The following is a 13,118-nucleotide window of genomic DNA, read 5'->3' as shown; positions in this document are numbered from 1 at the left end:
TGTCAAAGCATCTAGAACTTGACCATGATTTTAATGCAAGGTAAAAGAATTGGTGTGTGATTTATGGGCCATTAATGGGGGATCCTTTCACACCTCCAAAAAGCCACCTCCAAACCTACTCAGGTCAATTAAGATCAAGGTAGTGTACTGCCGTGTGCATCTGCAGCATTGGCAATACCATTCAGATTAGACAGATCAAAGAAGAAACAAGTATGAGGACATCATGATGGCCTTTGATTCTTATACTATTATAATCCTATAATGGACTGAGTGGTTAGAAGCCAAGGGAGGCAATTAATTCCATTATAAATCGCCTGTACCACCTTGTTAATAATTATCAATATTCAACATTGTGAGATGAGACCATAAGGGACTGTTCCGTGCTGAATGTCTTGGATGAACCTTTATTGAATGCTTACAGTCTTTATTGAATGTTTAAAATCATGGTGCAGAATTTGACACAAGCTGAAATATGTAAGTGCAACAATCTCTTTTTGCCTGAAGGAAGATAAAGTTTCTATATTTTATTATACTGGGAGAAAGTTCATTAACATTCTATTGTAAATAATTATCATTGTTCTTTCCTTTCCTGTTTGTGTAGCTTTGAATATTTTTTATGTTGAAGTTGACACATTGCGCTGTCAATCAGTATTCATTGAAGAAGCTCCAACTCTAGGACAGAGGAGGATATTGCCAACTTTTCTCTTTTGGGGCAAGACTAGGAGATGCAGGAAAACAATGTACCAAGAATGATGGTGATCAGCTGCAAGTTAGCATTCTAGGTCTTTATACATTTAAGAAAGGGTGGAAGTAAATGAAGATTCTACTTATCCATATGATTTAATGAAGGAGGTCTGAATCGTATTTTGCTATTTGAAATCGGTGTAACTGATGATTTTGGTCGCAGCTACAATATCTCCTCTAAGAAGAATCAGTGTTTTGAAAAAAGTGATACAGGTAAATGTTTGTTAATTCTACTAGGGGCATCACCGTCACGCTACAGCAGCAGAAACCACAACCTAATACAGAAAATCCTTTTATTGAGTAATGCTGAAACTGGGTTTCCTTCCTTCTAAAGAAAATACCCAGTGGTGGTGTTAATTGTTTTGAGTCTTCATCAAAGTCTGCAGATCATAATACTCAGGAAGAGCTTCCTATATATGCCAGTGCTGATTAGGTGTCCAAGAACGTGTAATTTCCTGAAATCTTCTAAGTTTATTCTACTATTGATGGTGGTGAAATCCTACTTTTTGGTGGCGTTTCCACAAAGTAATTGCAAAGGAACAATCTTGCGATGAAGATAATGTGATTCGTGAGGTCCCTTTTGGTCATGGCTGACCAGGAGTTGCATCCTCGTTGTTCTTGCTTTCTGCTTCCCTGAAGCAACGTCGCTTGTGACTTAAGAGACCACTGCTGGAGTGACAGCGGGACTGTCACATCTGTATGTGGTCGCATCTGTATGTGGTCATTGATCTGCTAGAACTGCTGCACTCCTTCCTTCATGCCTGCTTGTCTGCTGCAACACTTATCAGCTTCTTTTCCCCTGTTTGGTTCAGGGTGCTTCTCCACTTCATGTGGCTAGCTGCAAGCCATTCCTGGACTCCGTAACAATATCAAGCGCCTTCATTTCTCTCATGCAGACGTCCTTGTAGCGCCATTGGGGATGCCCAGTGGGTCTCTTCCCAGATGCAAGCTCTCCGTAGAGGATATCCTTTGGAATGCGGCCGTCCTCCATGCAGTGGATGTGATCCAGCCAGTGCACTCTCTGCTGCCTGAGCAGAGTGTACATATTGGGAATCTCACACTACGATGTGATTGTAGTGCCAATATCTACAAAGAAATTTATATCTTAAGCGTAGTAAGGAAACTTCATTTATTTTTCTTAAGATATTCAGCAAAGCTTCTTCAATAGTTCCTTCCAACCCATGACCACCAATTAGCATCTAGAAGGACAAGGCTGGTGGGTAGAAGGAAGCATGACTAACTTCAATTTTGCCTTCAAGTCATTCACCATCCTGACATGGAAATACATTGTTTTTCCTTTACTGATGCTGGGTCAAAATCCTGTTTCCCAATGGTGTTGTGGGTGTATTTTCTAATAAATAGGCTGCAGTGGTTCAAGAAGGCAGTTCACTACTATCTTCTCAGTAATTACTGGCTGACATCTATATCCCATAGTTTTTAAAATTTACATATTTGGACCCTGCAGAAGTTCCGATGTACTGATGGCCTTGGGGATTTAATGAGAAATTTGAAATTGAAATAGACAATTCTCCTCCTCCAGCCAGATCCTCCACAAAACTCTAGCTCTGAGCTGTATTAGACTCTGATATCAATCTGAATATTTACCCAGGAAAAATGTTAGAAAAATCCTAATTTAACTGTAGACGTAAAAATGACCAAACCTGTTGATTACTCCCTAATCCAATCATGGCCCCTCACTCAATGTAAGTAGCCCCTCACTGCTCAATCTGTCTCAATCCCATTACATTAAGATCAAACTGATGAAAATTTATTAACCATTGATGTTGTGAACAGAGCCATGTTAAAATCAGACATCACTTTTTTTCTATCTTTGACCTAGTCTCAGTGCAAGCTGGTATCACTGATGATGCAGCTGATCTATTAGCATATAGCTACCACACTTACCACAAGTTCATTTCTTCTATAAATATCTAAGTCTCTAGCATCAAAGGTGCCAATTCAACAGTGCTGCCAATGCTTTTTGGAGGAGGTGAGGGACTTGTCTATCCACATTATGTTCTTGGAGTGTAACCACATTGGCAGACTAGGAGGTCAACCTCTCACAACAGTAGGTACCTCAGCTGTGACATTGATGTTGCCTAGAAGGTAAAAGCAGTGAAGACTGATCAAAGAATTTATTCAAAAGAGACAATTTCAGGACTTGAACATCAAGAGAAAGACGACAAACTTAAACACTCCTTTTTTTTTTTCCCCCTTCTTTTCCTTCTCTTTTGCACACTCATGAAATGTTGAAGTACTTTCAACTCCTAAGAAGAATTTCAGTGATGTGTCATCCTCTGCTGCTGTGATGCAAAACACAATTCTGCACTTCTTTCATGAACAAGTCGAATGATATTAAAAAATTCTAGATAATAGAACTGCTGCCACTGGGCATCTGTGTTGGAGGAACTTATTGTTTGTGGATGTGGTGCCGAACAAGTGGATTGCTTTGTCCTTAGTGGTGTTTTTTGAGTACTGTCGGAGCTGCATTCATCCAGGCAAGAGGGAGTATTCCATCAGACTCCTGACTTGTGCATTGTAGATAGTGGAGTAACTTTGGGAAATCAGAAGGTTAGTTACTCACTGCAAAATTCTTAGCCCATGTCCTGTTCTTGTAGCCACCATGTTTAGATGGCTAGTCCAATTTAGTTTCTGCTCAATGGTAACCTTCAGTATGTTGACAGTGGGAGATTCACGATGGCAAAACTATTGAATATCAAGGACATTTGGGCCATGTGTCTGCTCTGCAATGATGTGGAGACTAAAAGATTTATGCCATGTTAACTCCATACAATTCAAGGATTCAACCTATGAGCATGCTGCACAACACCACACTTGTTTCAATGCCTTTAACTGCTGACTATGGAGTAAATTATTAAGGAAAATATTTCAAATCTGTTTTATTGATTTTGTTTTGTAGCAGTCTATAAATTTTGTGAAGAAGGCTCACTGGACCCAAAACATTAACTGTGCTACCTCTCCTTAGATGCTGCCAGGTCTGCTGAGTTTTTCCAACGATTTTTGATGGTGTATAATTTGTGTAACTTGCATATGAGAATTGAATGTAATTTATCTCTAATAAATATTTTGAAAGTGATGGCTAAGGAGCAGTTGCAGAAAACAAATGCGTTTAGGGGCTGTATGAAATTCCAAATTGCATGATTGTCAGATTAAACAGAGGAAAAGATAAATTTGTGAATTATTTCAATGGTTTGATCAGTTACTTTGAAATCCAGAACCAATCAGAAGGTTATTCATTAATCAAAGGACAATTTCTTATTGTTCGACTCTCGTAAATACCAAACAATGGGTGTATTTGGGTAAGTGCGAGCTTTAGTAATAACGAATGAAAGGTAGTTTATAATTATCTGGTGACCAATATGATTCTTTCAATCAATTCTCTAGAGTTTTGAAGAATAAGAGGTGATTTCTTTGAACCTTATTAGTACTTCAAGGGATATACACAGTAGATATAGATATGATGTTTCCCCTAGTTGGGGAGCTTAGAAAAAGGTGACACATTTAAATGTAAGGGGGATGTGTCATTTAGGACTGAGATGAGGAGAATTTGTTTTTACAGGTTGTGAATTTTTAGAATTTTCTACCCTAGAAGACCATGGAATCTCAATCTTTGACTATATTTACTAATGTCATGAAGAGTTCTGGGGTGAGTGGGTAAAAGGCATTGAAATTGTTCAAACAGCTGTGATAACAAATGGATAGAGCAGGCTTGGCAACTCAAGTTCATATAAGGATTAGTTATCATAATTCTCTCTTTGAGAAATGGATATTGTTTGTTTTATAACTTTTTTGAGAAAACAAGCTATTATTTCCTGCATCAAGGTGGGAAAACTATTTTTTGAGGTTCTTCAGTCCTTTTTTTTTATTAACAGGACTGTAGTACAAGGGAAGTATTGATCAGTTTTTACAATAGCATATTTGGGATAATGTATGTGTATTTGCTGTTAGATTTTTAAAATCTTGGTAAATCACGAGATGTACCCAAACTACATGTGTATTGCAATAGGAGGAAAACTAATTATGTAGATTTGTCTAGAGTAAGCGTTTCTTCATGGATCTGCATCTCACATGCAGTTAAAGTTACAAATTGAATTTCAATCTTTTTTTTATAGGCATTTACAGCAAGAGATCTCCTGCAGGTTTTGAAGATCAACCCAAGATCAGAGCTTTACAAATCCATTGTGAGTTTGATTCTAATATAAATATGTTTAGTGGTTAACTTTTCCTCTTTCATACATTGGATAACTTTTTTTGTCTGTCTTTGTGCTCCTACAGATTTCAAATCTTGAAAAAAATCAAAAAGGTAAAAAAAAAAATCAAATACTCGATTATTGTACATGCAGGAAAAAATTATGCATGAAGTTGGTGTAGCCAGTTGTGCCTAATTCGCATTAAAGAATATATTTTAAAAATTGCCATTCTTCCAAAATTGTTAGCAATTTACCTTTTTGAGTGTTTTTTTTTTGTTACTGGCAGGGTTTCTTATTCAGTTTCTGATGGATCTGATTGACTACCACCTAAGTCGAGCACATCGGGATGCAGAAACTCAAACCAGCTGTGCTTCAGAGTACACGGAATCTATTGGTAAGGAACAGATGTGGAGGTTTCTGTAAGAATTTATCCTTGCAGCACATTTTTAAGTGATGTCTCGAAATTAAGTAAATCTTCAACAGAGTGTGCAAGTTAATTTTAGAATGATGAACCTGCAATGTCTCTATAGTTAGTTTCTTTTCAATTGGCCTAATTTATGAGTTGCAGATCTCCATAGTTCTGTCCTTGGATTGCTAATTCTAAATAATGGCCATAGAAAATGCAGTTACATCAAAACAAAGTATTTTTACTTTTTTTTTTATTGCTGTGGTTTTATTTTAACTGGCTTGTGTGATTAATGCAAATGTTAATTGGCAATGGTTATGTCAAGATACCAAATACCTGATAAATTATGCAAATAAACAGTTTTTGGTTAACAAGGCTGTTGGTAGTGTTATGGACTGGGCCAGACCACTCAAAAGATTCTTAAGTAGGCAGCCCAGACCATAACTTTGCAATTTGTTTCGGTAAGTGTACAGTGAATATTACCCAGTGTAAGTTAGCGAGGTTGACTACTGAGTTTTAAAACAGACAAAAAAATTATTCACAAAATTACACCATGAAACACAACAAACAGATTAAAGAACCCCTACAGGACTCAGTCTATCCAAACTAGACTTAATTATGCTGTTCTGAATATACGCAACAGTCCCACAGAACAAACCCCCTTAAAACACAGTTTAAAAAAAAGGAACAGATGCTTACAGGTTGAAGTTAGAAGGGCAGAAAGAGAGAGAGAGCCTGTTCACACAGTCCACTGCTAAACTTGCAACTAGTTCTGGACTGAACTGCTCAGCCAGAGAGCTGACTACTCCCTTTCCATTATACAGGTCACTTCTAAAACATGATCACTTGAGCCTGAACCCTCATCTGTTCACATATAAACAAAAGGCCTCTCAAAATCCTTTTCATCTCTGTATCAAACTAGTCTAATCGGAGCCTTGCCCATTTAAAACCCCTCTGAAAAATGTCAAGGATCCTTTAGAAAGGAACAGCTTTTAGGAAAAAGGGACCAGTTTTGTGACACTCGCTTGGAAAAAAAACCATCAATATCAAAAGATGCTTCATTTTAAAACCCTTCAAAAACAAACTGGCTGGTAGTCTAAAACACACAAATACACTGTACTAACTATAAACATGCAAACATACATAACCACATGCAAACTCACGTCATGGCACACCCACCATCGAATGTCTCCATATCGCATTCGAGTCTTGACAACTATTCGACAGCCACATTTTCACAACCTGCCACTTGCACAATTGTCAAATTGAGTGGCTGCAACAACAAGCTCCACTTAAACAGTCTGGCATTTTTGTCGTTAAGTTTTTCCACAAATGTTATGATCAATATATATGATTATATTATCAGCAATGCTTCTGAGACAAACACTGAAATCTTGTAATGCCAACACCAAGCTTAGTCTCTTTCTCCACTGTTGAATATTTCTGTTGATTAACATTTTTCCAGGAAAAATACCCGATGGGTCTTTCTATTCCCTTGTCATCCTCTTGCAGGAGCACAGGACCAAAACCCACATTACTGGCATTGATAAGCATCTTGAAAGGCTTCGTGTAATCCAGTGTGGCTAATACTGGGGCAGTGGTTAACGGTTTTTAAACTGTCAAATGCCTTTTGACAGTCTGCAGTCCACTGAAACTTCTTGCCTTCTTTTAACAATTCAACAAGTGGAACAGGCACACTGCCAAAGTTCTGCATAACCTTTGGTAAAATTCCACTCAATTCCAGGAACCGTAGAACTGCTTTTTTCATCGGTGTGGGAAATTCCCCAGATACTTTCGTTTTCATATCCCATGGGGCCATTTGTCCATGTTGAATAACATGGCCCAAAAAGGTGACTTGGACTTTGGCAAATTCACTTTTGGCTAGGTTTACGACCAAGCCTGCCTTCTGAAGTCAATCGAACAAGTCCGATAAATGCTGTAAATGTTCCTTCCTGGTGACTAAAACTCACCAGGTCATCAATATACATCACAAAGTTGGGTAATCCAGCAATGGCCTTATTAGTCAGTCTCTGAAATGTGGCTGAGGCATTTTTCATACCAAATGGCATGATTTTGAACTGATTTTGAACAGAAATAAACTGGGAAGTACTAACCTAATTGTGCATGATGTAGAGATAGGAGATGCTGTTCTGATTACGCAACATCCTTATAGGCATAACCTGTAAAGTTGGCACAGGTTCAGATGGGGATATGAAAGCTAAAATTGTCTTTGCTTTCTCAGACAGAGGTACTTGCCAGTAACCTCTGAGCAAGAGCAACTTAGAAACGTAGGTTGCATGTCCCACTTTTTCGACACAGTCCTCCAACCGTGGAATTGGATATGCATCAGTCTTTGTAATGGCATTGACTTGGTGATAGTGCACACATAACCGTTGGGAACCATCTGGCTTTGGCATCATGACTACAGGTGACTTCCAGTCACTGTAACTCACTTAGGTCATGCCATCTGGGAGCATGCGCTCTATCCCCATCTGAACCTGTGCCAACTTTACAGGTTATGCCTATAAGGATGTTGCGTAATCAGAACAGCAACTCCTATCTCTACATCATGCACAATTAGGTTAGTACTTCCCAGTTTATTTCTGCATATCTCTTTATGTGATAGTAATAACTCTTGCAGGTCATTTTGATTTCTTTGTGGAAGGTAACTCAATAATTTATCCCAATTTTTGACAACTTCCTTATTATCCAATTTGATTTGAGGAATGTCCAATTCAAAATCCTCTGAACTTGGTTCTTCTTTCTGTGCTGTAATCATTAACACCTTCTCCTCTTGCTTTCCTTCTCTCTCAAAATACCTTTTGTGTATATTCACATGACACACTCTGTGAGATTTCTTCCTGTCTGGAGTCCTTATCAAGTAGTTCACCTCAATTTCCTTTTGATTTGATAAGGTCCACTAAACTTTGCTTTTAAAAGTTCATCTGTTACTGGAAGTAAAACCTTATCCCCAATTGCAAAAGAATTTGTGATTTCTTATACACTTCCTGTTTCATTGTACGCTGTGATACTGATAAATGCTGTTGAGCCAACTCTCCAGTTCTATTTAATTGTTCTCTTAAAATTTGACACATAGTTCAAATATACGGTCTCTGAATTTTGACTTATTAATTTCTCCGTAATCAATTTTAATGGTTCACATACTTCATGCCCAAAAATGTATTCAAATGGACTGAATTTGGTTGATTCATTTAGTGCATCTCTGATCGCAAAAAATACAAACGGAACTCCCTTATCCCAATCATCTGGATAATCCTGACCATAAGCCCTCAGCATGGTCTTTAGTGTTTGATGTCATCTGTCTCACACTCCCTGCGATTCTGGATGGGACACAGTAGATTTGAATTGCTTTATTCCCAATTTATCCGTACCTTTCTTGAATAGTTTGGATGTGAAGTTTGATCGTGATCTGTCTGGATCTCTATTGGTAGTCTGTATCTAGCAAAAATTGTTTTTTTTTGCTCTGATACAACCCTTTATTGCTGTAATATTGCATAATAGGATTGCCTCTGGAAATCTAGTCGACACATCCATTATTGTTAAATACTTATTCCCACTTTTTGTTTGAAGTAGGGGACCGACACAATCAATCAAGAGTCTTGTGAAAGGTTCCTCAAATGCTGGAATAGGTATTAAAGGTGCAGGTTTTAATACTGCCTGTGGTTTTCTGATTAGCTGATATGTGTGACACATCTGGCAAAATACAACTAAATCCTTGTGTAGTCCAGGCCAGTAAAAATGTCTTTGTATTTTAGCCTGTGTTTTCCTCACCCCTAAAAGACCTCCAAGTGGTAGCTCATGCGCCACTCGCAGCACCTCCTTTCTATACTCTACTGGCAAACAATTTGATGAATTAAGTTTGAGAGAAGATTTGTAGCTTGGGTGGTCGTTGTTGTGGTTCTGTTCGCCGAGCTGGGAATTTGCGTTGCAGACGTTTCAGGCTTCACAGGAGGCTCCCAAGCACTGAGAATGTCACCTAGACAGGGGACGAAACTTCTGCAAGACAAATTCCCAGCTCGCCGAACAGAACCACAACAATTTGATGAATCTCTGCCCACTTCTCATCTGCTTGAATGTGATGGTCTACATTTCCTCATTAATACATAATTTGTTAAGTAGTAACACACAGGGATGCATTCATTCTCCTCTGTTTCTGTCTTTTGATACAAATGTTTCAAGTTCTCATCTTTCTGCTGTAATTCAATAAGCGTAACAGAGCTAAAGATACTTGTACATTTACCTCGTTACTCTTGCTCTGTCGCACCTATCTGATGAAAAAAATGTCTAGGATAAAGCTATGTCAGCTTCCTTATCTGTGCCTTTTGACTCTCCTGCTTCAGCTTGTGCCTCTGTGATCTTGTGACCACACAATCAGGGAAAATTCTTGAATAAACATCCTTCATTTCTTCAGTTTCCTGCGTCCGTACTGGTGTTTCAACTAGAGTAGGCAGCATACCTACCAGTGAATCAGCTGTATTATTTGTAAGGACAAATTGTATTCCTGGAGCTCAGAGTTTGTCCAGTACTCCTACCACAAATTCTACACTCTTCTTTGGACTCTTTAAGTTTCACCATGTGTAATTGAGCACTTTTTGTTTCACTGTGAATTCCTGTTACCAGTACTTTTTCTGGCAATAGATCCTCAGGCATAAATATCTTCTCCTCCTTCAGCATCTCAGATTGAGAGGATTCTGTATCCCTTAATATTGTAAGCTCTTTACCTGCTACTCCTGGCCTATATGAATAAACTTTATGCTTGCATGTATATTTTTTAAGCAGATCTGGCACTCCCTCCTTAACCAAACTCTGATCATCTTGTACACTCTGAGGCAGTTGTCTGGCTTCCCTTGGGCTTTTTGTTACTAGTCCAACAAAGCTCCCAGGCTTGTCTGGTTTTCCTACATCTGGCTTTCTCCTAGCCTGCCAACACTGCGATTTTGTGTGGCTCACTTTATTACAATAAAAATACTGGAGCTTTTTAACTTCTTTGTTCCCCCTCAGGGGTTTCTTTGTCCCCCTCAAGGGTTACCCTGTGGTAAGTTCTTTTTATGATCTTCACCTGAGGCCTACCTTTCCCTTTCCACCTGAGGATTTTGCTGCCTCGATTTCTATCCCTCATGGACTGAAATTGATTCTGGAAGCCAAACCATGTTTTATGGAGCAGCTCCTAATCATCAGCCACTTTAGCTGCTAACCTTGCCATTGCAACTGTCTGCTCTTCCACATGAGTTCGCACTACTTAACGCCATGAATTTTTTAATTCCTCCAAAATAATTACCTCCCTAAGGCCATCATAGGTTTGTTCAATTTTTAAAGCTCTTACCCATCTATCGAAATTACTCTGTTTGATCCTTTCAAACTCAATCTAGGTTTGACCTGGGTCCCTCCTTAGATTCCTGAAATGTTGCCTATAGGCTTCTGGTTCAAGCTCATGCACTTAAAATGGCTTTTTTCACCTCCTCATACTCCCCAGGTATGTCCTGTGATAGGGATGCAAATATCTCTCTAGCTCTACCTACAACTTTTGTTTGGATCAACAAAACCCACATTGCCACTGCATTTGCTTAGCCACCTTGTCAAATTAGATGAAAAAGGCTTCCACATCCTTCTCATCAAATTTGGGCAATGCTTGAATATACTTAAACAGTTTCTCACTAGACTTCTGACTACCAGGGGCTTGCTCATCCTCACTCTCTTCCTCACTCAGCCTACCTTCAGCCTTTATCTCTAGCCTTCTGACTTTCCTTTTTACCTGTCAGTTTTTGAAGTTCAGAAGTTCTCTTGTTTTATTTCTCTTCTAGTCTCTCTTTTTCTCTCTCTTCTGCTTTTAATCGTAACTCAAACTGTTTCATTTTTGCTGCCCTTTCCTTACTTCTCGCCTCTAATTCAAGCTGCTTCATTTGCAATTGAATTCTTGCCATCTCTATAGATGCTGATGGTTTCCCTGGCAAGTTTAAATGCTGAGCTATTACTGTAATTACCTCTCCTCTCCTCACAAAAACAGGCAGTTCCAATTCCAGTTTGTCTGCTAATTCCTGCTGTTTGGTCTTATTCACCTTTTGCAAAACTTCCAAAGTTACTGCATCCACTTTCAGAAAACCTTTTGGCGATCGAAAGAGCCATTACTCTCCCAAGCTTTGTCCACCCAACCAAACCAACACCCGAAATAAAGACACTAGCACCTACCACTCGCAATTCCACAAAGAGCCCCCAATCTGTTATGGTCTAGGCCAGGCCACTCAAAAGATTCTTAAGTAGGCAGCCCAGACCATATCTTTGCAATTTGTTTCGGTGAGTGTACAGTGAAAATTACCCAGTGCAAGTTAGCGAGGTTGACTACCAAGTTTTAAAACGGACAAACATTTATTCACAAAATTACACAATGAAACACAACAAACAGAATAAAGAACCCCTACAGAACTCGGTCTATCCAAACTAGACTTAATTATGCTGTTCTGAATATATACAACAGTCCCACAAAGCAAACCCCCCCCCTTAAAACGCAGTAAGAAAAATGGAACAGATGCCTGACAGGTTGAAGTTAGAAGGGCAGAAAGAGAGAGAGAGCCTGTTCACACAGTCCACGGCTGAACTCGCAACTAGTTCTGGACTAAACTGCTCAGCTAGAGACCTGAATACTCCCCTTCCATTATGCAAGTCACTTCTAAAACATGACCACTTTGGCCTTAAGTCTCATCTGTTTACATATAAACAAAGGGCCTCTCAAAATCCTTTTTATCTCTGTATCAAACTAGTCTAATTGGAGCCCAGCCCATTTATGACCCTTCTGAAAAAGGTCAAGGACACAGGATCCTTGAGAAAAGGAACAGCTTTTAGAAAAAAAGGGACCAGCTCTGTGACAGCAGTTAGGGAAATCTGTCAGTGTATTCCACCACTTCTAAATTAAACTGGTGAAAATTCCGTTGGAAGTAGGTTTAATTTTAACAACAATTGCCTGCCAGTTCTGGGGTGGAGGGTGGTTATATGGAGGGATTTTTCTCGCTGAGGTCTATCAAGTGATCTTGTGCAGTTTTCCTCTGCTCACCTTTGCATCTGCATCATGCCTGTATGTCATTGTGTTAATATTATCACATGCTGTCAGTGGCACAAGTGCTCTTTGCTGCCAGGACTTTCTGGGATTTGTTCTGCTGACACTATATTTAAAGCCCAGCTGAGCACCAGGTCAAACACTGCCAATTAGGAATAGCACTTCATAGTGAATTTAGTTGGAAGGAAACAATAAAGAAAAGGTTCTAAGGTATATGGGTGACACTTCGTTAGAAATAGACAATCACATTCATAAGTGTATGTTCACTTTACATCATCACGTGTATGATTGACTGAGAGTAATCACAGCTACAAGAACAAAACTACAAAACCCATCCTTTGATGATGATAGAACCTTGTCTGAACAGTGTTACTGTTTCTTTAATGGGAATTGCACATTTGTGATTCAGATGAGGATGGAAGGCAACGGAGTGTGTTGCAGAAACGAACAGAGAATTCAGGAGAAACTCATCAGGTTTGGCAGCATCTGTGGGCAGAGAAACAGAGTTAATGTTTTGTGTTTGGTGGGACTCTCCTTCAGAATGAATAGGTGTTGTCAAATTTTTTTTATACTCTTGACAGAGACTGAGGCAGAGCAAGCGGGTAAAGGGTGTAAAAACGCAGTGGAAAAGATAAAGCAGTTGTTAATGGTGAAAGAGAAAATAAATGTAAATTTGGTGTAAATTAAG

At 39.0% G+C, this 13,118-nt stretch overlaps 1 protein-coding gene across 2 annotated transcripts in view; it reads left to right on the top strand.

Moving 5' to 3' along the window:
• The window catches only part of ofd1 (OFD1 centriole and centriolar satellite protein), a 96,357-nt gene that overhangs the window by 9,915 nt on the left and 73,324 nt on the right, over nucleotides 1-13,118 (top strand). For both annotated transcript variants that reach the window (XM_043700577.1, XM_043700576.1), the window contains exons 4-6: nucleotides 4,878-4,946; nucleotides 5,041-5,068; nucleotides 5,242-5,349. In XM_043700577.1, coding sequence (XP_043556512.1) covers nucleotides 4,878-4,946; nucleotides 5,041-5,068; nucleotides 5,242-5,349 — 205 coding nt within the window. The remainder of the gene's footprint in view (nucleotides 1-4,877; nucleotides 4,947-5,040; nucleotides 5,069-5,241; nucleotides 5,350-13,118) is intronic.

Source organism: Chiloscyllium plagiosum, chromosome 12, assembly GCF_004010195.1.
Source record: "Chiloscyllium plagiosum isolate BGI_BamShark_2017 chromosome 12, ASM401019v2, whole genome shotgun sequence".
Classification (NCBI taxonomy): domain Eukaryota; kingdom Metazoa; phylum Chordata; class Chondrichthyes; order Orectolobiformes; family Hemiscylliidae; genus Chiloscyllium; species Chiloscyllium plagiosum.
This window is presented reverse-complemented; position numbering and strand designations above follow the sequence as displayed.